The sequence below is a fragment of the Carassius gibelio genome, chromosome A2, assembly GCF_023724105.1.
Source record: "Carassius gibelio isolate Cgi1373 ecotype wild population from Czech Republic chromosome A2, carGib1.2-hapl.c, whole genome shotgun sequence".
NCBI classification, from domain to species: domain Eukaryota; kingdom Metazoa; phylum Chordata; class Actinopteri; order Cypriniformes; family Cyprinidae; genus Carassius; species Carassius gibelio.
The window spans coordinates 6,207,470-6,233,081 of NC_068372.1; the positions used below are offsets into that span (position 1 = coordinate 6,207,470).

The window sequence follows — 25,612 nt, forward strand, 5'->3', positions numbered from 1 at the left end:
CATCAGATGGATGTGTAATATGACACGTTTGCTTTGAACTATTTTTATTGTAATATCAGTTTGATTATTTTGATGGTACCCTTTAAACAGCTGTTGATACTTTATTATAATGCCTTAAAGAATACCCTTATAATGTATTATAAATACGGGCTTCATAGAAAGTGTTACCCAATGGTTTTATGCAATAGGTCAGTAAACTAGAAGTACATATTCAGCATCTTTTGACTACATTTTGAACACAATAAGTCGAATGAATCAAAAATAGACCCAAACAAAACAACAGCAGAACTTTTGCAACATCAGCTTTGTGGTGTTTTGCTCCTTCTAAATGTATCAGTGTTTCTGAACAAATCAGACTCATTCATAATAAAAGTGGGACTCACTCATGAAGGCAGTCATTAATTTCCACTTACATAACAATTGTAACTTTCAGAAAGTTTCACTAAAACATCCCTGCGACCGAATGAACAGACTGACGGTCTGTCTGAAAGATGTAAAACATGCAGAATCAGATCATCTATCTACAGCAGAACATTTTCCTGATGGATGATGGGATGACATTCAGCAGATGTATTTATAGTGACATTACATTCAGAATGCACATCAACGTTTCCCTTTTAAGATGTATCAGATGTTTGTACACAAAAATAATGCTTCAAATAACACGTGACGGTTTCCGTCAAAAAGAGAGTGCACACCGAAAGGAATCAAAATCTGATAACACTAATGATGCAATCAAGCGTTTAATATACACACTAAAACTTTTCCCTGTTTCTAGATCTGCAGTTCTTCTTTAATTGAATTGCTTTATTTATGAAGTCTTCTGCTTATACTGCTTGGGGTTTATGACCAGAGGGTTGGAGATCAACGCAAGCGCTTTGATGTTTTATTATCGCTTCACAACAGACTGAATTTGCATTCATTCTCTAGGGGTTTTTGTGGTTTATTGGTAAGCTGCTCGTAATTAAGTGTACTGAAAAAGTGGTCACATGTTTCTCACATACTGACTCTGAAGAAATGAAAACACACATAAAAATGGATCTAACATGAATGATTTATAAATGCCATTTACTGTATCTTCTCTAGTGTGTCTGTGCATGCATAAGAGTGGTATAATGTAAACTCAATGACTCATTGCACATCACATTGGGTGCTATTTAACACAGCGTTGAATAAAACTAGCCACATGATGATTGAAATGAAATTACAGGAAGAGGGACTTCAAAGAAATTCAACAAGTTGCAAACAAGTGAATGTCACTCAACACACCAATTCATTTCTGTATGATGCATAACCCTGATTATTCATCTGAGAGATAAACACACCCGGTAAGAGATTTCACACAGTTGATGGCATATCAGCATAATCCATATCTCATCTCCATAAAATCATGTCTGACAAATCACAGATAAGTTCTGCTGCAAACTGATCAGTTGAAATGTTTCATAAATGCACCGCAAAATAACAAGTCTAATCATCTTACATCATTTCATGTTTATTTATTTACTTATTTTTACTGGAAAACAAGAAAAACAATGAATGAGAATGTAATTCTGTCACTATAGGAAATTGTGAAGTTCACTTAACTGAATGAGCAAATGAATTCAAATTCAGAGAGAGGTTTATGTTTTAGTGTGTGAGGAGAGAACAGAGCTATCAAACCCGAAGACTGTGCGCTCGGCTGGATTCCCTTCGCTCCCAGTGAGCCCCTGCTATCATTTCAGAGTCAGTAAATGACAACCTGTGTGGCACAACACATTCATTCTACATGGCTTCATCTCCACAAACAGGAACAACACAACTCCCTCAGCTGTGAGGACAAACATAAGAGCTGTGGTGTTACTATTCTTACATTAAAGGAGGCAGGAAAGTCTATATGTCCACAGAGTCCTTCATTTTAATGCATAATGATGGTGTAATAAATGTGGGATGCTGTCTGTCGGTGTACATCTCAAACTGACAGTTTTCTGAATGATTAAACTTCTGAAGTGGTTCTGCTTTGTTTAATTAGCAATGGTCAAAATGTCTGTCGTGAAAGAGGGAATGAACAGTACACACTCTTCTGTTATGGCTCAAATGGCATCTAACTACAGATTACATTCATTCCATTTATTTTTATTTAAAAAAAATTAGATCCAGTGTCCTGGAGGGTCGCACTGCCCCCTGCTGATTACACTGTGCACAGTTTTCACTTTTAAAGAAACTTCTGACACCTTAGAATTGCAAAAAGGGTCAGAAAGTTTGAGCTGACCAGTAAAATTGCGTCTATTTTACACTTATAGAGTAAGTACATTTAGCATCTTACAGTGCATTCAGGCTACACCATTTTATTAATCAGTGTGTTGCCTGGGAATCGAACCCACAACCTTTTGTGCTGCTAACACAATGCTCTACCCCTGAGCCACAGGAACTGAGTAAGATATAAAAGCTTTTCAAAAGGTAACTTTTTTTTACCCCTGAATAGTGCGCATTAGTACCTTAAAGTTACATATTAGTACCTTTCAAAAGGACACTGTGACAGCTTTTGTAAGTGACCATTATAATATGTAATAACATTGTTATTACATATCTCAATGTCAGAGTCAATGTTTTCTCCAAGAAGTAAAGTGCAGAATCTTAAATATGTTATTTTATCTCATGACGTGAACAATTCTTTGTTCATTTCCAGGTTCAAATGTAAAAAAATCCTACATTAACAGACGTATGAACCAACAGAATCGCTATTAAACTAAAGCTGCTGTCAGCATAAATCCTCTAGTAAAAGACTGATTGTCAAACACTCATCATTTTCTCTCTCGTGCTACTGAAGCCTGTGTTAGATAGAGTGTTGCTTGGGGCTTTTCAACTCCTGAGTCATTCTAATTAGAAATTGGTCTTTTTCCCCTGTATGAGGTGACCCAATGGACAAAAAGATCCCTGTTGCTCATTAATATGAGCCTTGGGGATACGCCGCTGACACACTCATTACCTGGCACAATCAGTCCTCTTCAATGCTAAGAGCGTGAGCGGCTATAAATAGTTTTACTCTGAACCCAGAAATTGTTTTATATTAGAAGAAAGTCAGGTACAGTTTCAATTTGAAGCTTATCTGCACTCTATTTTGCTCTGATTCATTCATAAGGATGTTAGCTGTTTTATATGTCTCAACACTTCACTGTGCCATTTTTAACATGAAACCGTTTGCATCCCATTTTGCTTCTGTAATGTGATGCATTTCAGGAATTTTCTGCAATGTGAAGGGATTTACACAATAAGAGGGCCGTGCATTATTAAGTAAATAGGTTTTATGTTGTTTTTAATACACATTTTTCTGTGCATTTAGTTATGGAGATGGATAATAACTTCGATATATGTCATATGCATATGCTATTATAAAAGTGAAATGCCATATATGGTATTTTCTGTACTTTCCACTGTAATGTTCAGAGATGAATGCAGACTGCCAAACTACATGAAAATGAACAGCGCATGAAGCTGATTTCTGGGTCTGTGGCGCCCCTGGTGGCCAGCAGGTGCTCCAGCAGCGAGAGGATGAATGGATCAGGATCAGGCTGCTGTTTCCCTGCAGAAATCAACACACACACTATAGGTCAACCAGTGATAATGAGCCGCACTCAGGTTTCCACTTGGAACCAGACAAGCCCTAATTACACCCTTACAAAGCAGAATAGACTAGAACACACTCCATCAAGTGTATTAAAAACGGACTTAATCAGTGGCCACAGTAAAGGAGATCACAATGTTGAAACCAAGCTTCGCAGAAGGACACATACCGAATTCAGAAGCTGGCAGAACCTACTCTATATGCAACATTTTAGAATAATAGTAAAATAAATAAATAAATAATATTTTATTATAAAATATTATTATTATTATTATTATTATTATACTTTTGTAAAGTGCTATAACATTTGTATTATTATTAGCATCTTCATCATCAAGAGGCCATATTAAGAAAAGTTTAGAAAGAATTGTGTAAAATGATCTAAAAATAAAATAAAATAAACGATCATCATCATCATCATCAGTGGGACACAAAAGGGCGCTGGGGTCTGTAAGAAAGTTTAGAAAAAGTTAATGAGTAAAAAATGCTATAAAAGTGAATTATTATAAATCATTAATTAATATAAATTCACTGAATTCAACATTATTAGAATTATTCTGATTTCTAAACATTACTGGAGATCATGAGATTAATAATAAATTACTTTCTTCTAAGATAAAAATTATCTACAATGTAAAATTAACAGAAAGTCATGTTTTCCTGATAATATGAATATTTTGTTCCAGTGATGCTGGAGTTCAAACTGCCTTTGCCAAAAAGGTGAGCAATTTGAATGTGAATAAACACTGGAGAACAGTGCTGGATATTTGTTGGCTGCTTTTTCCCTCTATTAGGTCGTACTTCAAACAATGACAAACATTTTTAATTAAATTAATGACAAAAAATTTTTTTTTTTTGTTTATTTGCTTGCTATGGAAGGACATTCTTAATTAAATTAAGCAATTCAGCATAAGACTTTGGACTGGACTGACAGTGAATGCAATGAAGGTCATGCATCTTTTCATTTATCTGCTGGATTTATCCTCATCATTCAGTTTTGTATCGCACACGCAACTCTTTCAGACTGTAGCCTTGCTATTATTTAGATGTAAAGCTGCAGAAACAAAAGGCTCTGTTTACAGCACACATACATACACTTATTCTCTACATATATATAAAACACATCACTGAGCCCTCTTCATACAGCACGGCTAAGAAAACAGACGGTTCATTTTCTCTGAAAACAGCTACATAAAATAGAAATTGATGAAGTAGTTCTGAGAGCTAAAAAAGTTCAGCTTGCATCAGGACAAAGTCATGCAGCACAGGGTTGTACATCACTGCTGGCCCAGTAAAATTCAGAGAAAAGAGCTAACAGTGAAAGCAGAGAGGAAAGTGGAACAAAGTAAACACAAGTGCTATTCTTAGCACAGAGAGGATGAAGAAGTGCACAGGAGAAAGTTCTGCTAATATACTGAGGCCTGATGGAGAGAAGCGAGCAGATAATGAAGAAGGAAGATTTATCACTTTCCAGCATCAATATGAACCTCTTAGGAAAGACTCCCGAAGCAACGTGACATTTTAATATGAGCTAGAAATGTCAGAGAAAACTGGAAGGCAAGACACATAAAATAGTTTATATAAAATAATATATAGTTTATATAAAATAATATATATATATATATATATATATATATATATATATATATATATATATATATATATATATATATATATATATATATATACAGATATACAGGTGCTGGTCATATAATTAGAATATCATCAAAAAGTTGATTTATTTCACTAATTCCATTCAAAAAGTGAACCTTGTATATTATATTCATTTATTACACACAGACTGATATATTTCAAATGTTTATGACAGAGTTCTTTTAATTTTGATGATTATAACTGACAACTAAGGAAAATCACAAATTCAGTATCTCAGAAAATTAGAATATTGTGAAAAGGTTCAATGTTGAAGACACCTGGTGCCACACTCTCATCAGTTAATTAACTCAAAACACCTGCAAAGCCTTTAAATGTTCTCTCAGTCTAGTTCTGTAGGATACACAATCATGGGGAAGACTGCTGACTCGACAGTTGTCCAAAAGACGATCATTGACACAAAAGGTCATTGCAAAAGAAGCACATTAATAGAGAGGCGAAGGGAAGGAAAAGATGTGGTAGAAAAAAAAGAACCACTACACACAGACGTATGCAAGGTTATACATGGGTTTCAGCTTCGCATTCCTTGTGTCAAACCACTCTTGAACAACAGACAGCATCAGGAGCGTCTAAAGACAAAAAGGACTGGACTGCTGCTGAGTGGTCCACAGTTATGTTCTCTGATGATTTCTCCTTTGGAAATCAGGGTCCCAGAGTCTGGAGGAAGAGAGGAGAGGCACACAATCCACGTTGCTTGAGGTCCAGTGTAAAGTTTCCACAGTCAGTGATGGTTTGGGCTGCCATGTCATCTGCTGGTGTTGGTCCACAGTGTTTTCTGAGGTCAAAGGTCAACACAGCTGTATACCAGGAAGTTTCAGAGCACTTCTTAGCTTCCTGCTGCTGACCGACTTTATGGAGATGCAGATTTCATTTTCCAACAGGACTTGGCACCTGCACACAGTGCCAAAGCTTCCAGCACCTGGTTTAAGGACCATGGTATCCCTGTTCTTAATTGGCCAGCAAACTCGCCTGACCTTAACCCCTTAGAAAATCTATTGGGTGTTGTGAAGAGGAAGATGCGATATGCCAGACCCAAGAATGCAGAAGAGATGAAGGCCACTATATATATATACACACACACACACACACACAACACAGTGGACTTTTATGGCTCATATAGTATGATATAGTGAGAATATGGAGCTCATACTCAGAGGCGAACAAAAAAAATCAATTTGGTGAAATTTATGATATTTATTAATAGATTATTAGATTTATAGATGAAATCAGTGTTATTTTTGAGATACTATAATAGCTTTTATTAATATGTTGAATTAGATTCAATGTTTATACTTTATATTTTTAATTATAGTATTAGTAATTTTTTTCATGAATTTTTATCATTTTTGTTAGTCTTCATTGTTTTAGTGTTAGTTTTATAGAATTATAATTATTTTTTGTTTTAACGAAATATAACCCTGAATGAAATAGCTTATAATGTAAATAAATGAAAATGTTTATAGAAGTAAAACAGACATATAATAATGATTGAGATATTTACAAATAAATGTACTTTAAAAGTCTAATGTATCATATTTTATACTCAAATTTAAATATATTTTTTTTATTTAATAATGAAGAACACCTAAGTTGCTTCAGTCCAGCAAGTGTTCATCTTGAAATATTACAGTACCAACAATATAAAAGTTATTCTAATGTTTAATTTATAAAAATCTGTAAAGATTTCACAGAAAAAAAGACATGAATGGACTTTTTTTTTTTTTTTTTTACAAATAAACTAAAAGGCTTTAATGAAGACATGTGTTGTGTAAAACAGGTTTTTCAGCACAGTTTTGATCGTGTTTGATCATTTAGAGGCCTTAGAAATTTGCACAGGTGACTGTAAATTCCACAGAAAACAAAAGAAACATTTTTGAGGTTTTACACATTCATGCATATATGCACATTGTACATCCCTGTACATCTTAATATTTAAGACTACAGTTTACACTCATGCACATTATTTTGCGTTCTATATTTAATTCTACAATATACATTTTTTATATTTTATTCTTATATTTTTATTGTTTACTTTTATTTCATTCTTACATAGCTTTATTTATGTATATTTTCATCTGTGTTGTTTTCTTTAATAATTGCACTGTCCATGGAGCGGACCTGACTCACATTTCACTACTGGTTATATATGCTATATATAATTTTGTATGTGACGAATAAAAATCTTGAATCTTGAATTCATGTAAATGTGACGATGTCCATCTCTCTCTCTGTAAACGAGAACACTGTTCAAGCTTTCTGCATCTTTTCAGTTCTGACTGTGATAAAGTGCCCTCATTATCGTGCAGTCACATGTGATGGACAGGCATGTTTTACAGAGAATTTAGCACTTATTATCTCAGGCTAAACGCTTTCAGATGTAAATGTATTCCACAGCTCATGTTCCTCAGCTCTGCGATGGGCTGGCTGAAGGAGGAGAGACTTTCTTCATTATTGACGGCCTGCCAACACATCCCAGAGGCGTGGCAGGAATTAGACAGGCTGAGGACGCAGCCATGGGCGGGACAGAGAGCTGACTGATGGCCTGTTGAGAGGCTCTGGGGCCGGCGGGCGGTTCGAGAGAAGCTTGGCAGAGAAAACAGATCAATGCTTGGTGACAGCAAGCCCTTATAGACCTAAAGAGTCATGATGTGTGAATGTAGAGAGCGCATGTCACCTTCACACACACACACACACACACACACACACGTCTGTGAAAACATCTCAAATTATTTATGCCCACAATTAACAAATTTTCTCACCCAGTGGTGCTAAATTATCACAATTCTTATGCCATTTTATTATTGATCAAAAAGCAGTTTAATATTCTCAAACTATCCAGAAGTGATGTGATATCATAGTTGACACTTTAGCTGGTTTTGTGAAGCTAAACATCATCTATATGCAGATGGTAATCCATGCAAAGGTTTTGAAAAAAAGGAGGCGACATGCATTTTCAGCCGCACCCTTTTCATTTTTAGAATCCATGGCAGTGTTGAGGTGGAGGACCAGCGGCGGGAAGAGGGAGCAGCTTTTGTAGCAGAGCCTAGAAGCCATTACGGCACAAAGCAGCTGACCTTTGAGTCACTTCAGACTGATTTGATAGGCAGATGGGGAAAAGAACAGACATTCAAATACAGCCAGATCCACTGCATTTATTTGATTGTGGTGGAGTGAACAGCAAATGTCTGTAAGCAGAGCTGGAAAACAATGTGTATTAGTTTAGCTATTATGCTGTCTTCAACTGAGACCTCAAAATACATTGTTTATTGCGCTTGCACTCAGAGGAGTTCTTGTAGGTAACATATAACTACAAGCTCATCCATTCTCAAAAGATGATTGAGGTCAGTTTATACAGTAGCTTAAAAAATAAACTTGAAGATTATGTATAAGACCATCACAATTGTGCTTTCGGCTGAATTCACTGTTAAGTGGATGTAGTGTGTTAGTTCATTTTTGGTAATTCAAAATACCTTTTTAGATTAGAGTAAAAAATAGCATTTGATATTCTGTAATATTCTATTGTGTGTATTCTATCAATACAGCGGTTAATTGTGATACTCAAATTTGATTGGTCGAGAAATGTAGTGTGGTAGTATGAAGTTCTCAATTCAGCAACTCGTTGAATCATTCACTCAACTGATTCAATCAAACAGACTGAATCATTTAGGACCAAAACACCTCTGCTGTTGATTGTTTCTAGTTTTGGCTTCTTCTGGGAATTTCAATTTGTAATTACTGTCTTTACAAATGTAAAGAATCCTAATCAATCAATTGTAATCGATCAAAATGTCTTTCTTCTGCAGAATACAAAAGATATTTTGAAGATTGTGGGTAACAGTTTTGGTGACCACTTTCATTGTACGGCAACAAAAAAAACCCACATATTTCTCAAAAAAGAAGAAAGACAGAGGGTGAATAAATATTGACAGATTTTCCACTTTTAGGCAAACTAGAATCTGTAAACTTTTGGGAACAAGTTAAAATATTTTGGGTAAAAGCAGAATCCTTGTGATAAATTCCTAACCCTATTAACCCTATTATTAAATATAGCATTTTTGAAGAGTGTTTATACAATGCTTTCAACTACAAATATTAATATCTACCTGGTCTCATGGCAAAAACACACCTGGGGCACTTTTTCGCGACATGCAAAATACATACCAATAAGAACATATCACTTCAGTTTCCAAAAAAAAAAAATTTTGACAATGTTGTTGTCTGTATTTTTAGAGCTCATGGGTCACCAAGAGGCCAGTGTACATGGAATCTGTGAGTGCAGAAAAACCTGCCAAGAGGTTCTGCACGTCATGAATGTTCAGCTAAAGTTATCTGGCAACAATCAAAGAGATAAAATAAGGAGAAATGCAAAATAACAAAGCAGGAACTACTATGTCAAGGCAGATTATTATGCCGTTATCTGGAAAGCTATGGCTGTGCAAACTGTAACAGTACTAGATGTTTGCGTGTGTTTTGTCAGTGGGGAGTGTTTGCACATTAAAACTGAAGTGTACTGCTCACCATGACAGCTGGGGCTTAATATGACAGGCCTGCATCACTGTTGCCCGCCATCTGTTCGGATGATGCATTTCACGCGGTCGCATTTCAAACAAGTCTTTCCAATCAACTTCCTCTCCACACTTACTCAAAGTCAATTTCCTACACATGACGAGATTATTATTCAGGCTTAAAGTTTCAAATGCGTTCAGCTGCAGTCTATTTTTAACTTCTATTCAACTCTGACAAGAAGTCAGACTGTTCATCTCATGAAATCAGTCCAGGCGTTTGCGTTGGCCGATGTTTGGAAGTGACATACACTTGAAGGATTCACAGCGATCCACGTGTGGTGTGAAGCAGAAAGCTGCGAAACCATCATTGATGACGAAAACCAGCTTTGTTACCATTGTCTCTAACTTTACGTATATAGTGAGACACATGTCTAAATCAAGTCCTCGTGAATGAGAACGTGGAGGGCTAAGAATAACATTTATGTACTCAAGCACTTAGATGAGCGAGCCCTGTGGGAGACAGCTGCATTTGTCTCAGTGATATGTCTCTCACACTTAGCCGCTTGGATACAAAACGTGTTTCAACATTAACAATCTGCTCTGCCGTTATCAAAGTAGGAAACATAAGAAAACTCTCAAATGTGTTAACCATGAGCAACTAACACAGTCACTTACTTTAAATTTTCATGCTAAAATGTCACTGTCTTCTTCATCTTTTGACCTCTCATGCTCAGTTTATGAATGTGTCTCTACATCTAGGTTTTAAATTCAAATGTTTGCTTTCACCATGTGACATTTTATTTTTGTCTGTTATCAGTTCTTCATCAGACACAATATGTATTTATTTATTTTTGTTTTGTTTATTATTTGTTTTCATTTATTTGTCCTGCACCTGAACACTTTTTTGGATGTGTACACCTTTTTGCAATTCTTTGCACAACTGTTTTTAATAAATTATAAAACACAACAAATAAAAAAGAAATAATTAAAGTCAGCATACAACTGCAATTGTCATTCCTTGCCTGTTGTGTTGGAAATCTGAATAAACACTTCCCAGTGAGAAAATATGTAGGACGGGCCTTGATTTTCTCCATTTATTTGATTAATAATTACAAGGGCAAATTACTAAACAATATATAATAAATACTGCAATAGTCCATTAAAAATATTTTTTACCATATACTGTACTTCACTTTCACTCAACACGCCACGAGAGAGAGAAAAAGAGAGAATTGTGAGACATAATCTCTATTGTGAGAAAAATGTCAAAATTGCCAGTTTATATTTCGGTTTTGAGAAAATGTCAGAAATAAAAGATATAAACTCAAAATTGCAAGATCTAAGTCAGAATGTATGGGTAGTAATAAAAGTCAGTCGAGCTAAAAGTTTACTTTATGACACTTTTTCTTCATACTACCATATTTGACAATTGCTAAATCTCCTATAAGAGACTTTATCTCAGGATTTGTAGTGAAATGACACATGTTACAATGTTTGGATGACCTCAATATGCTCCTGAGACATGTGACCTAACCACCAGATTAGGATGTAGATTCATTTCTGGGAATGGATCTAAACACAGAGATAAGCACATCTGGCCAGATAGTGAATACATAAAAGCTTTTTTGGATAAGTTCATCTTTATTGTGCAAGATTTTCACCATGCATGTTTTTCATGATCTGCTTGACGAAGTGTTTACGCTAAAGCATCATGAACGGGCCATGCAATCGTGTGTGTTACTCATTTACATGCCATTAGTGCTATAAAGCTATGTTTGCAATCCTCATAATAGAGCAGTAAGCCTACAATCGAGTGTGACATTTCCACACAGGCGCTATCATTTTCACTGGTGTGTGGAGAGATAATTAAAAAGATGGTGTTGACTGACCTACTCAAATGTCCTTAATCGTGTGGCTTAGTTAGCGTACAAAGAGCAGCAGCTCTCACTGTGTCCTGAGGCTCACGTGACGAGACGGCAAGCAAAACATGCAAGTCACGATTAGTAATTCTCAACCCCGTGTCTTCAGGCAGCCTGCTTGATCTTATCCAGCCTGTCACACATTGTGAACTGTGACACAAGGCAAAGCCAGGTTATTTGACTGCCTCCCGATTGCTGGAGCATACAGAGAAAGCCAATATGCTTCTCTTCGTGAAAGGAAACATATCCACAGGCCCCTGTCCTTTTGAATGTCACTCTATTCTGAGTCAGCCACCTATGGCTGATTAATTAAGGTCACTGTACTGCCTCACAGCCCTGCCAAAGAGAGCGCAGGATTACACGATGAAAAACCTGGAGTGATATTTTATACTTTGACAGCCTGTATAGATCAGGAAGTCAATGGAGAGTCTAACCATCTAATTAGCTAGCTGCATATTTAACCACTATTAGGAAAGAGAACACAATCATTCTTAATAACGAGTTTTTCAGAGTCGATGCGTTTACATCTTCCTGGGAAATCAGTCTTAGATGGACTCATAGATGGAGAAAGTATTTCTTAACATTAAAAAAATACACTTCACACTGTAGAAAACAAAACAAAAAAAACTTATATGCTGAATGGATTCTGATGCAAACCTTCAGTTTGAAGAGCTCTGATAGGTAACAAACAACATGATGTGGTCAGTCAACGTTATTACGTAAATAGACAAACAAACACATATTTATCCCATTTGCATCTGCAAGGTGTGTGTAACACTGGGTGTATGGAGGTTGGGCACCCACTGGCAGAAACATAAACCAACACCTATGATTTGTACTATGGTGATATCTACCGTTGTTAAAAAAAGACTTTTTTATTTCAAAATGCTTGCTAACAACATTAGCATTTCCCAAAAGTTTCTCATCCACACTAAAACATCAGAAAGCACTAAAATCATCTGACTGTGTATGTGTATAATTTAATAAAAGCTCAATGAGATGATACAGGGAGGACAGACATAATAAAGTTTTCATGCTATTTGCCTGCCAAGATCATTTTATAAGCAAAGTATCTTTGGTGTTGCACTAACTGGTGTATCACAAAAGATTAGCATTTGATGTATGGTCTAAAACGCAATTGCCTCATGTTTTTCCACTGGACAACATTTTCTGTCATCTTTGCAGGAAAGTAGATTGTACAAAGGTATTTTTTACAGCGCAGTAAAAGTGTACAGGGCATAACAGGCACATACCAGCATAAACACAGACATCTACTTCTACAATATGTCACATGAAAAAAAAAGTTTGGTTGGAAAAAAGTGTGTTTTCAGTGTGGACAGAAAGCCAAAAATGTAGAAAAGATGAGGTATCACGTTAAAGATGTGTATCATTACAACAAACAATTATTAGTATTGGTGAAGGTGGCTTGTTATGTTGTAAAGTGCATGAGTGCTCATTGTTTCTTGTCTTTGTAATGATGTAACGGGATCATAAAAGCAGCAAAGAGCTGATGTTAGAGATCAAAATTTACTCCAAAAGGTTTTATAATTATTGGTGTAAATATATATATATAATACACTCTTCTGTCTGACTACAACAAAGCTCTATCAATTTTTCATATGCATTTCGATCCAGGCTAACAAAATAATTCAGTGTCTATTCTATAAGTGTAGCTGTATTAGCTCATAATAAAGGATGTCCGAGTCACAATATTAAAAGGGTAGTATGGATTCTGTATGCTGACTGTTAAATATACACTGAAAAAAAAAATAACTTTATAAATAACTTATAACTTTAGAAGATTTTTTTTTTTAAAGTGGACCAAACTTTCTCATGGATTTATCCACAAAATCTGTTACTTGCCAAACACAACAGGGATCAAAATCAAGGGGGACTGATTGAGATCCCCGTCTGCTGATTGTCACTGTCCCATCATTAATTATTCAGCACAATCAACTTGCACTGATAGACTGTCCACGGCTAAACACAGCAAAACAATTCCAGAAAGATGCTGTGGTTCTGAATAAAATGAATTCTTTATAATATAACCAGAGGTCTAGATGATTTTACAGTAAGCACCCTTTAGAGTCGTAACCTTCTGCTGTCTTGACCCTGTAAAGCATGAACCATTTGTCTAGACAGGTTCAATGACGAAAAGTGAACACATCATCCATTAGCCAAGAACGCTATTCCCTACAGACACAAAGATATCATGCTTTTAGTCTTTAAGATATGCTAAATCTACTACTAAAATACACTGATGTGACAGCACCATGGGGTAGATAAGCGAGTCTTTTCATACATAGATATATAATATGTGTGTGTGTGTGTGAATTTGTTCAAACTAAAGTAGTTATGTTAACTAAAGTTAACTAATATTAGCAACACCTGATAGCACAGGTTGACGATTTGTGACGCATCATCAGATGGCTGTGACGTCATTCTTCTCTTAGAAGGTCAAATCCGTGAGAATAACGTGTGACAGACGCTTTAGTTAAATAAATAAATACAAACCGCTCAGTGCGCTACACGACCAACAATAATCCCTTAACCTTCGAAATGCAACAACTTTTACTTCTGCTTCATTGTTCGTTAAAAGGAAAAAAACATATGCACACACTATAAAATAATAAAAACACAAACGTAAAAAAAACATCGAGTTCTATTTAAAACACAGCAGCCGTGTAAAGAAATGAAAAGCGCTCGCTCTCTTACGTCTTCCTCCTCGCAGGCGTTTCTCTTGCGGTGCTGAGCCGGAGCTCGGGATGAGGGGTGATGAGGACTCTTCCCAGCCTTATTCTCATCCTCGGAAGCCTGTCCACCCAGGAGACGACTGGCTTCAGGTGGATGGGGGAAAGAATTGTTGGTGTTAATCTTCCCTGTGAATCTCTGGTAAATCGAAGCCATGGGTCCGGTGAAACCACTAAAGCATCTCAAAGCGCGGAATCTCTCCTCAGCTGCTCTCCTCGGGTGTGTTTTATTTTAATGTCCCTCTCGCGCTCTTCTTCTTGAATAGCCCAGAGCCTGATGTCCTCCGAATAAAGGCAGGAAGACGAAGCCTCTAGTTGAAGTGAATCTGTGATGCGCTCCGTTGGAGTATTTTCTCAGTTTTATGGCTTTGACTGGAGCTCGGGTGGCACTACAGAAAGTCTGCTCTGCATTCAGAGCACGTTGTTTCCTCTACAGCCCTCCTGCAGAAAAGCGTCTACACAGCAGCCTGTAGTGAACTGCACTCTGTCACGGATTTAACAAACAGAGCTTACAACATCTCAGTGCGTTTCAGAGAATGAGGAGAGGGCTTTACACAGAGCTGTGTGTGTGTGTGTGTGTGTGTGTGGATGAGACATGTTCTGCATGAGAAGTGACCTGACCACTGACAGGATACTTTCTATCTGAAGTATACACACACCACTAGTATCTCTCAAATGTCACATTCACTAAAATAAAGAGCAATTTCGCCGACCGAAACATTAGACTCTGTCTGAATCATCCCATCAATTGACGGATTTTGACAAATGTTCAATATATTTAGCAATAACCTTTCTCCTTTACTTCTAAACAATGCTGGAAAGGTCATATGCACAGTGCTTGAGTGCCACACTGTGGTGAAAGGAAATACAACAGCCCAGACTGCGTTAGTACATTAATACTTTACATTAAACCACCATAAGACTTGATATTAATTAATAAAATCGATCGGAAATCGAGTAATTGTTCAGAAATTTAATATTTATAAATCTAAGTCACGCATTCAGCACATTAACTCCTACACATCAACTTAACCCTTAATGTGAGACTAATTTCCCGCCAAATATCCTGATACAATTAGCACAATTAACGTAACACAATAATAGCGCAATTAACGTTCTAGTAACTTAGTCCTAGTATTTAAACAGTTTAATATAGCTGAAAAAAAGAGAGAGAATTAAAATCAGAGATTGTTTAAAATATGGAAAACCTTTCAGTTTAAGCAATATGTTAGTTAAGGCATTTAATGTAGCCTACAAACCACAAACTGTGTCAGTCCTGATACTTCATATTTATATTAAGTTTGTTGCGCATAACACCCATTGTATCTTACATGATTCAAACAAATGAATACCACAAAACATCAGCAATTCAACAATTAATTAAATCCATTGCTAAATTTGCTATAAGGTCACAAAGGCTTTTGTTAATTATTATCAAATAGTATTTATTATCAAATAGTAAAGTATTTCCAAGAAAACTGGTTGAGTCTGAGAGCGCAGGGACCTGCTCAAAACAAAGTAGTGAGATTATTTAAAATTCACCCCATATGTTCACTTTTTATATTAATGCATACATGATGGGGTTTTGTATTGCATAATAGGAATAACCCATTGTTATTTTATCAGGACTATCGAAACTGCATCTGCATGAGGACCACAGAGGGGCAACAGAAACAAGATTATATAAATTACATTTATCATATATATATATATATATATATATATATATATATATATATATATATATATATATATATATATATATATATATATATATATATATTGCAGCAAAATTAACATTGCACATAATCTGCAAAAAAAATTGTTTTCTTTTAAAAAAGCACTGCCAATCGAACACATGAAAATACTGTAAAAAAAAAAAAAAAAAAAGCAATACCAGGAAAAGCTAATGTGTTTTTGCATTTATTTTTTAAAGTTACTGACTATACAAAAAAATAAATAAGTAAATAAGTAGAAATTCTATGCTTAAGTCCAATGTTTTTTTCCTTTAACCGAATGTAGGAAATTTATAGAATTCTGCATGTTTTCAGAATAACTGCATGCTGCTCCTTAAATGCTAAAATCTGTACATCATACAATAACTAACAGCATGTTTAGACCACTTTACACACACACTCAAATACATTCTCCAACTCTTGTCTAGACTGTATCCCAAATATCTCTAGAAAGCACAGGGAATTAAATAGTGTGTAAGAATAAATTAATTCCCCTTTTACTGCAGCGGCAGCCAGTCAGCTGAAGTGTGCTTACTCAAAACAGAGGTGCTGGAGGTCAAATAACTTGTGGCCTGCATTATTCATGAACGCAGTGCTACAAGGTGTTCAGGTTTAATTGATTTAAATGAGAAAAAATACAGAGGCTGCTATCATGGATATACCTTAATCACAGCTTCTCGATGATAAACTCTTAAACCTGACCTCAAGGGATGCTGACTGCCAAAGTAGTGTCTGCATTACCCAACCTCTTCAAACTACCACATTAACCCAGAAGTCATGTTGAAGTAAATAGGGCTGTATGCAAAGTTGTTAAATGATTTTTACATTTCCATCTTATCTTGCTAAATCAAGTTTCAATATTTTTTTATTACTTTCATCTTTGAGAAATTACCAGGTTTATATGCACCACTCTCACAAGCGCCAAACAGCAGTAAAAATTTGTGAAGAAAAATTGAAATGCACTCTCGTTTTAGCATAAAAACCATGAATAAGGAGTAAAATTGATTGCAATGAGAGATTCTGTCTCTCAGTCCTCTGCAGCATCCTCAACATAACATCATAAAAAAGGACTTTAAAAATACATTTCTGTATGTTGCGCAGATCAATATGACCGCATCGCAAAAGAAACTAAATCTCAAGACCTGACACAGGTTTAAAGCCATAAAGAAAAGCCATCAACATGTTTACATCACTAATACTTTGTTTATATTTATATTATATTATTTTGATCAATTTGAGCATCAATCTTAATATCATTTTTGGCCGTGAATAATGAGACAGGTCTATTAATCATTTGTAGTTATCTTTACAGTAAATATCTAAATACAAAACAGGTGCATGAGAATATCCTTAAGGCTGTGTGTAACAAACAGTGATACATTTCTGCTTTAGTGTGTATATCAAAATGCAAATAAACCATAGAGATACCAATCAATCACAGGTGACCCTAATAAGATCCAAGATCATTTACAGCATAAAATCCTTATCAAACAATCGTGCATCAATATTTAATACATCCAGGGCTTGATTACGCTGATATGACACTGGTGAATGCAGCTGAACTACAGTACTTCAACTATCAGAGCATCTTTATGGCACAAAGCCTACAGTATTGTTCAAAATAATAGCAGTACAATGTGACTAACCAGAATAATCAAGGTTTTTAGTATATTTTTTATTGCTACGTGGCAAACAAGTTACCAGTAGGTTCAGTAGATTGTCAGAAAACAAACAAGACCCAGCATTCATGATATGCACGCTCTTAAGGCTGTGCAATTGGGCAATTAGTTGAAAGGGGTGTGTTCAAAAAAATAGCAGTGTCTACCTTTGACTGTACAAACTCAAAACTATTTTGTACAAACATTTTTTTTTCTGGGATTTAGCAATCCTGTGAATCACTAAACTAATATTTAGTTGTATGACCACAGTTTTTTAAAACTGCTTGACATCTGTGTGGCATGGAGTCAACCAACTTGTGGCACCTCTCAGCTGTTATTCCACTCCATGATTCTTTAACAACATTCCACAATTCATTCACATTTCTTGGTTTTGCTTCAGAAACAGCATTTTTGATATCACCCCACAAGTTCTCAATTGGATTAAGGTCTGGAGATTGGGCTGGCCACTCCATAACATTAATTTTGTTGGTTTGGAACCAAGACTTTGCCCGTTTACTAGTGTGTTTTGGGTCATTGTCTTGTTGAAACAACCATTTCAAGGGCATGTCCTCTTCAGCATAGGGCAACATGACCTCTTCAAGTATTTTAACATATGCAAACTGATCCATGATCCCTGGTATGCGATAAATAGGCCCAACACCATAGTAGGAGAAACATGCCCATATCATGATGCTTGCACCTCCATGCTTCACTGTCTTCACTGTGTACTGTGGCTTGAATTCAGAGTTTGGGGGTCGTCTCACAAACTGCCTGTGGCCCTTGGACCCAAAAAGAACAATTTTACTCTCATCAGTCCACAAAATGTTCCTCCATTTCTCTTTAGGCCAGTTGATGTGTTCTTTGGCAAATTGTAACCTCTTCTGCACATGCCTTTTTTTTAACAGAGGGACTTTGCGGGGGATTCTTGAAAATAGATTAGCTTCACACAGACGTCTTCTAACTGTCACAGTACTTACAGGTAACTCCAGACTGTCTTTGATCATCCTGGAGGTGATCATTGGCTGAGCCTTTGCCATTCTGGTTATTCTTCTATCCATTTTGATGGTCGTCTTCCGTTTTCTTCCACGTCTCTCTGATTTTGGTCTCCATTTTAAGGCATTGGAGATCATTTTAGCTGAACAGCCTATCATTTTTTGCACCTCTTTATAGGTTTTCCCCTCTCTGATCAACTTTGTAATCAAAGTACGCTGTTCTTCTGAACAATGTCTTGAACGACCCATTTTCCTCAGCTTTCAAATGCATGTTCAACAAGTGTTGGCTTCATCCTTAAATAGGGGCCACCTGATTCACACCTGTTTCTTCACAAAATTGATGACCTCAGTGATTGAATGCCACACTGCTATTTTTTTGAACACACCCCTTTCAACTAATTGCCCAATTGCACAGCCTTAAGAGCGTGCATATCATGAATGCTGGGTCTCATTTGTTTTCTGAGAATCTACTGAACCTACTGGTAACTTGTTTGCCACGTAGCAATAAAAAAATATACGAAAAACCTTGATTATTCTGGTTAGTCACATTGTACTGCTATTATTTTGAACAATACTGTATATTTGAGTGGCATGTCAAAAACACAACATCATTTCGTTTTGCTTTATAAACAGTGCATTGAACTTTAATGGAAAAAAAAGAGTTTTGAATGCACAGCACAATAATAATGGTCCACTGACAGTTCTCTAAAACACACAAGTGTTTAGGACAGACAACTGTAAAGGTTTGCTCATGTGTAAACTGCTTGATATTTGATGAGTTTGTTGTTTGTGAAGCTTTCAACTGTGTTTAAAACAGCTTCTCTCTTTGTGAAGCGTCCAGCAGACCTGAAGATCAATAGAGTAATCTGTCAGGACGCTCCACATATACTCAGAGCAATATCAGCCTGACTCACAGGATGACAGAGAAACATCTCGTCTAGGACTAGGGCTGTATCTCAATTTGCTGCCTCATTGACTGTAATGGACAAGTGCTGAATAAGCAGAAATACATTTCAAATCCAAAGAAATAACAAAGAGAGCTGAAGGAGGGTGGGATTCATCTCTCTGTTTGTCAGTGCGTCGTTAATAATGCATCCATTTAAGGATATGCTCATTTATATGAATTCAGATTCTCTTTTTTTCTCATAGTGGCTCAGTGGATAGCAATGTTGTCTCACAGCAAGAAGATCCCCAGATCGAGTCCTTCCTGAATCTGAGACCTTTCTGTATTGAGTTTACAAGTTCTATCTGTGTTGGCATTGGTTTCCTCTAGTGTTGACTCAATACTGACATTTATAACTTCGTTATAATAGTACCTTGAAAAATATTGATATTCAATACCATTTTTGATAAAGGCATCCAGTTATCGCTGAAAAAAAAAGGAAGGAAGAAGATACAAATGCTGATCAAACATGAAGACAATAAACACACAACAATCTATGGTTTATCTGTTCTTCAAGCCATCTCCAGTATTTTCAGAAGAATAAAGATAATTTATAATGCATTGCTATAAAACATAGCATGTAGAAATATTATAAGATAATGTATTTTTGGCATCATTCTATTATAAAGATTTTCTGTCGCCAAGTATCGAAAAATCTATAATTTTGAAAACATGAGTTTCCTCTTGATTAAAGGAATTAAAGACACTAAATTGTAGATGTGAATGTAGAATATTTTCAGAATACAGTATATATTTCTACCATTGCTTATACTGTAAACTATGTATAACCCTGGAGCACAAAAGCAGTCTTAAGTATCTGGGGTATATTTGTAGCAATAACCAAAAAACATTGTATGGATTTGGAAAAGTATAGACTTTTCTTTTATGCCAAAAATCATTACGATAATAAGTAAAGATCATTTTCCATTAAGAAATGTTGTACATTTCCTACCATAAAAATATCTAAACTTAATTTTTGATTAGTAATATGCATTGCTAAGAACTTCATCTGGACAACTTTAAAGGTGATTTTCTCAGTATTTCGATTTTTTTGCACCCTCAGATTATTTTCAAATAATCGTATCTCTTCCAAATATTGTCCTCCTAATAAACCATACGTACATGTAATCATCTTTCAGATGTTGTATAAATCTCAATTTATAAAATGTGGTCCAGGGTGACATATGTAAACTCATTCGTGGTCCTTTTCTATCAAATTGGTTTGAGCTGCAATCAGATCTTTAAACATGCTAAATTACCTAGCAATATTTGAAACTATGCAACATTTTTTGGGTGGGGGGTGTCGTGAACTATTTGTGTTCTTTGAATTTACAATTTGTAAAATTAGTTTAATCTCCATTGGTGAAGTATCCGTCAGAGTTGCATAAGCTTTCATTTCTGCTCTTGTGATGTAAAGTGGAAGTAAATGAAGTGGGGCTTTACAGTGCATTGAAGGTATGCATTTTGTCAGTATGTGCTTCCTGGAAATCTAATTACAGTACATAATCTTGGCATATAGCATCATGCTCCATATTTAAATATTCTACATTCTCTATGATCTGTATTTTGTTTGAATACTCTATATCTTTTGTACACTGTATATCATAGTTCACTCAAAGATTTTTTTTTTTCATACAATGCAAGTCAGATGTCAACAAAACCGCCAAAATTCTTCAAGATATTTTCTTTTGAAGAAAGAAAGTCATACAGTTTCGGACCAAAATGATGGTGACTAAATGATGACAGAAGTCCCATTTTGGTTGAACTATCCCTTTAAGTATTTGGTGCTTTGGCCTTCTTTCATTTAGCCCAATACTTTTTTTTCTTACTATCATCAAAAGTGACCTTAGAAAACTTAAATGCATCAAAATTATTCAAACTATTAAAACTTTCAGGCATGCAAGTCCAACATTACGATTAGTTTTGTAGCTTTTTCTCACTGCCTGAGGAATGTGAAAATGTATTACTTTTGCAGAGTCAACTGATTGCAAGAGTAGGCAATTTATTCATTACTACTTACTAAGCTTTGATTAAAATTGCGGTACGAATGGTTCATCATTATTCTTACAGGGCATATCGACAACTACGTTACAACATTCAACACCTCTATACAGTATAAGCCTATTGACTTTCACTTTCATCTTTAATCTCTCTCTTCTGCAGTAATTTGCATGAAACTGAGCATGAAAATGAGTATGTGTTCTCGCTGAAGATTTCTCTGTTTACTGAACCAAGTTTTTTGAGAGAGAGAGAGCACATCACACAGCCTTCAAATCCAATTTTCAAATGTCCAAGATAAGGCTCCAGGGAAATTGAAACTTATCCAAGGATGATACAGAGCAGAGTAAATGATAAGTGAGTAAATTAGACATCTATAGAGAGTGCAAGGATTAGACATGTGTATTAGAAACTCTTCACAGTCCTTTTCACGTTTTTAACTGGAGGTGGTTTCAGAGGGTGATTTTCTTAAGGTGAACCCTAAAAAGATACTGTACTGTAGCAATCAGTGAATACTAACTGCGGTGTGGTGCATCAGTGTCGACTGTGCTGCAGGGTGTGATAAGCATTGAGCCTCAATGCATGACAGAATGCGTTTCAGCCTTGAGTCCAATAAAAAGTTATTTTATCCTCTATATGGTTGTGCATTAATGTGCATGGTATTGTGTATCAGCACAGGAGACTAAAAAGTATGTTTATATATTGTTTTGAGTGAAAGCAAAATAGTCCAATGAGTAAAGCTTGTAAACAATGCCACATAACAGTATATTTACCTCGTAATTACCATTCCGCATCCATTAGATCATTAGTCAGCTAGAGCATATAAATATAAAGAAGACCATCTTGATAAATACATGTTCTGTATTGCATATTCATATTTTACTTAACGTGTTGTCTAAAAGAGTATGCAAGAAGCTAAAGGTAAAATTCAACACCTTTTATATAAATGCATGATACTGATGAAGAAAAACAGACTGGATGTGTGCAAGACTTATGACAACATGTATATGATGCATTGAGGAGGAGCCCAAACTACACTCTATGGCCAAGTGATGCTTATACAGTTATGGGCCGTGATATTCGCACAGATTTTATGTAATATACAATTATTTATGATAGTTTTCAAGTTAGAAAAGACTTTTAGTTCCCACTTTAAAGGGGTCTTCTGATGCCCATTTTCCACAAGTTGATATGAAAATAGCTTTTCAGAGCAAGCCGTTTTATAGCATTTTCCTTTAAATGTTAATGAGCTCTGCTGACTCCACCCCTCTCTTCTGAGCCAATTTCTGAGGGACTGTTTACTTTAGCTGCATTCATTGTGAAACTTGCTAATTAGTACGTTATTAGGAACCGCTATTTGTAAAGATCCATTAAAAAAACCTTTTAGGTAGATTTTTTTTAGGTGGAACGCATTTAGGTATATCAGAGGTGCATTCATTTAAAAAACAAATGTATTCAAATATTCATTATTACATCCAACAACAGAACACCTTGATCGCTTATGAGACTTTCTTGTGTACATCTGCTCTGGCGGTGAATCAATGACAGACTAATGACAGTCACTCTGGGCAGGACTTAGGAAAGACGCCAGTCCAGTCTGTGTTGAAACACTACTGTCAATCAAACTGTCATGGGAGGGGCCTATCTGTGTGATGTCTCACACACACAGGCATCTGATATCGGCTAAATTTGAAAAAGGGGTAAAAATTTTAGTAGATTAAAAAAAAAAACCTGGGTGGATTTTTATCATTATAGGGTGGTTGTATACACACACTGCCAACACACATTTCAGTTCAAACAAGTAGTAAAAGTGCATGTAGCATCCGATGACCCCTTTAAGTGAACCTTAGATCCCAGGACATCTACAAGATGGATTAAAATGCTGATAAAGAAAAGATGAGACAGTACGTCTGAACTTATAAAGTGTTAAATAATAATAATAAATAAATAAATAAAACACACCTGTCCAGATGAAGTGCTGGTGTCGATCAGTTGAGTTGCAATAAGGACTGACATTGTGGATCTGCAAGTCCAACACGCGGATCTGAGTTGACGGTGCAGCAAAGTATGGAAGTCCACTTACGGTAAAGCGTATTTTGCCTGCCTGTTGTTCACTCTGTCTTTCTTCTGCCTCTTCTATACTCAGTCCTTGCCACACATGCACAACCACCAACGAAGTATGCAATTCCACAGCACTCACTGTTCAAACCTGTATTTTTCTCCTCTCAGTCAATTTCTCTGTCCTTTCTGGCTTCCCTCACCTCTTCTCTTTTCACTCTCTCTCTCCTTCTCGCCCTCCCTCTCCCTTGAGGTGCCCCACTGAAGCGTGAGGGTAAACCACCTAAATATTCTGGGCAGATTTCACAAAACACACATAAAACCAGAGGTTGAGTCAACAGCCATTGTCAAATGGTTTAGAGACCAAAAGTATGAATATGCAAACTGACTAAGGCTTTGTTTCAGAAGCAACAATAGTCTTAGTAAGTTTAATGAATGAGCTCAAAGTGTCAGTTTTAATAAATGTATTCAATGGTTTGCATCATCACTTAAAAATGTTTTAAATGTTTAAATTAGTTTTATTAAGGTGTGGTTTCATATTTGTGCATATAAAATAAAACTATTATATGTTCTTTCTTGTGTTCATTTATTAAGAAAATGTGGAAAAATGCAGTTTGCTGCAGTGATTCTGTACATTCTGATTAAAAGAAAACAGTAGCAACTGAAGCCATTTTAAGGCAAATCCATAGATATTGAAATATATGAATATTGCTGAAAAGCTAAAATATCCCTTAATTTAATAAGAAATGTAAGTGCTGACAAACACCATATCCACAATCACATGAGGAGCATTTGCACATTTCTCTGTGTTTATGTGGTGCACTGAAACTGATCAATTCAGTCTAGTGCATGGTAAGCACATGATTAAGTATAAATTATATTTATGCTGCATGTCATGAGGTACAGTCAGGGTACTGCCATCCTTGTTGTTCATGCAATTTCATGTACGGAGCATCTTTGCCTCACACACACCCAGTCCAGGTTTCTGACACCCAATAAAGAATTTATTACACAAACCCCAGTGACTCTGCTCAGGACAGTGATTTGTCCTGGACACAGGAGAGGGGTAGAGAGAGAGAGATTGGCACTGTGCAGAGTAGAATTCATTAAAAAAACACTATAGTTTTAAAGAAGAGAGTATAGTTGATTAACAGACTAACTGACTGAGAGCAAAGAGACATAAGAGGTGCTGTAATGGAATATAAACATCCAAAATGTCAAGAGCCTATCCTTGAAGACCTTAGCTCTATAGCATTACTGTTGAAGAGTAATTCTCTGATGAAGTGGATTTAAGCTACTTATTGTAGAGTCATCACAAGCATTGTAATGTTCCAAGCAGCTGTCATAACAAATGTCAGTAGAACGGGAAGATTTTAAAAGAGCGGTTCAGTTATCAATGTTCATGAACTTACCTCCACGCTGTGGAAATACAAACGAAATATAGAAGTAGGGATGCAACGATACAATTTTTTCAGAACCGATCCGATCCGGTACCGAAAATTCTGAGTATCTGCCGATACCGATCCAATCCGATACCAGCAACATTTTTTTTTTTTCGAAGTAGAATTACTATACTTCTCTGTGTTGACCTGATCACTACTCTTTTGTGCGTTAAACACAATGTACTTAAATACTATTATAAACTGATTCGTATATAATTCAGCAGCAAAAGATACTCTAGATTCTAGAAAAATCATGGGTGCAAAATAATTTGATAAAATCTAGTGAAATATTTTATTACAAATAAAAATGAATAAGTCTAAAATCTGGTAAAATGT

At 35.8% G+C, this 25,612-nt stretch overlaps 1 protein-coding gene across 2 annotated transcripts in view; it reads right to left on the minus strand.

Annotated features, from left to right (window-relative positions):
* Positions 1-25,612, minus strand: part of dpp6b (dipeptidyl-peptidase 6b) — a 125,021-nt gene that overhangs the window by 81,804 nt on the left and 17,605 nt on the right. The window contains exon 1 of one of the 2 annotated variants that reach the window (XM_052611194.1): positions 14,415-15,040. The exons of the other annotated variant lie outside the window; for it this stretch is intronic. Coding sequence (XP_052467154.1) covers positions 14,415-14,606 — 192 coding nt within the window. The 5' untranslated portion in view covers positions 14,607-15,040. Of the gene's footprint in view, positions 1-14,414; positions 15,041-25,612 lie in introns of those variants that run through there. 2 annotated transcript variants of the gene reach the window in all.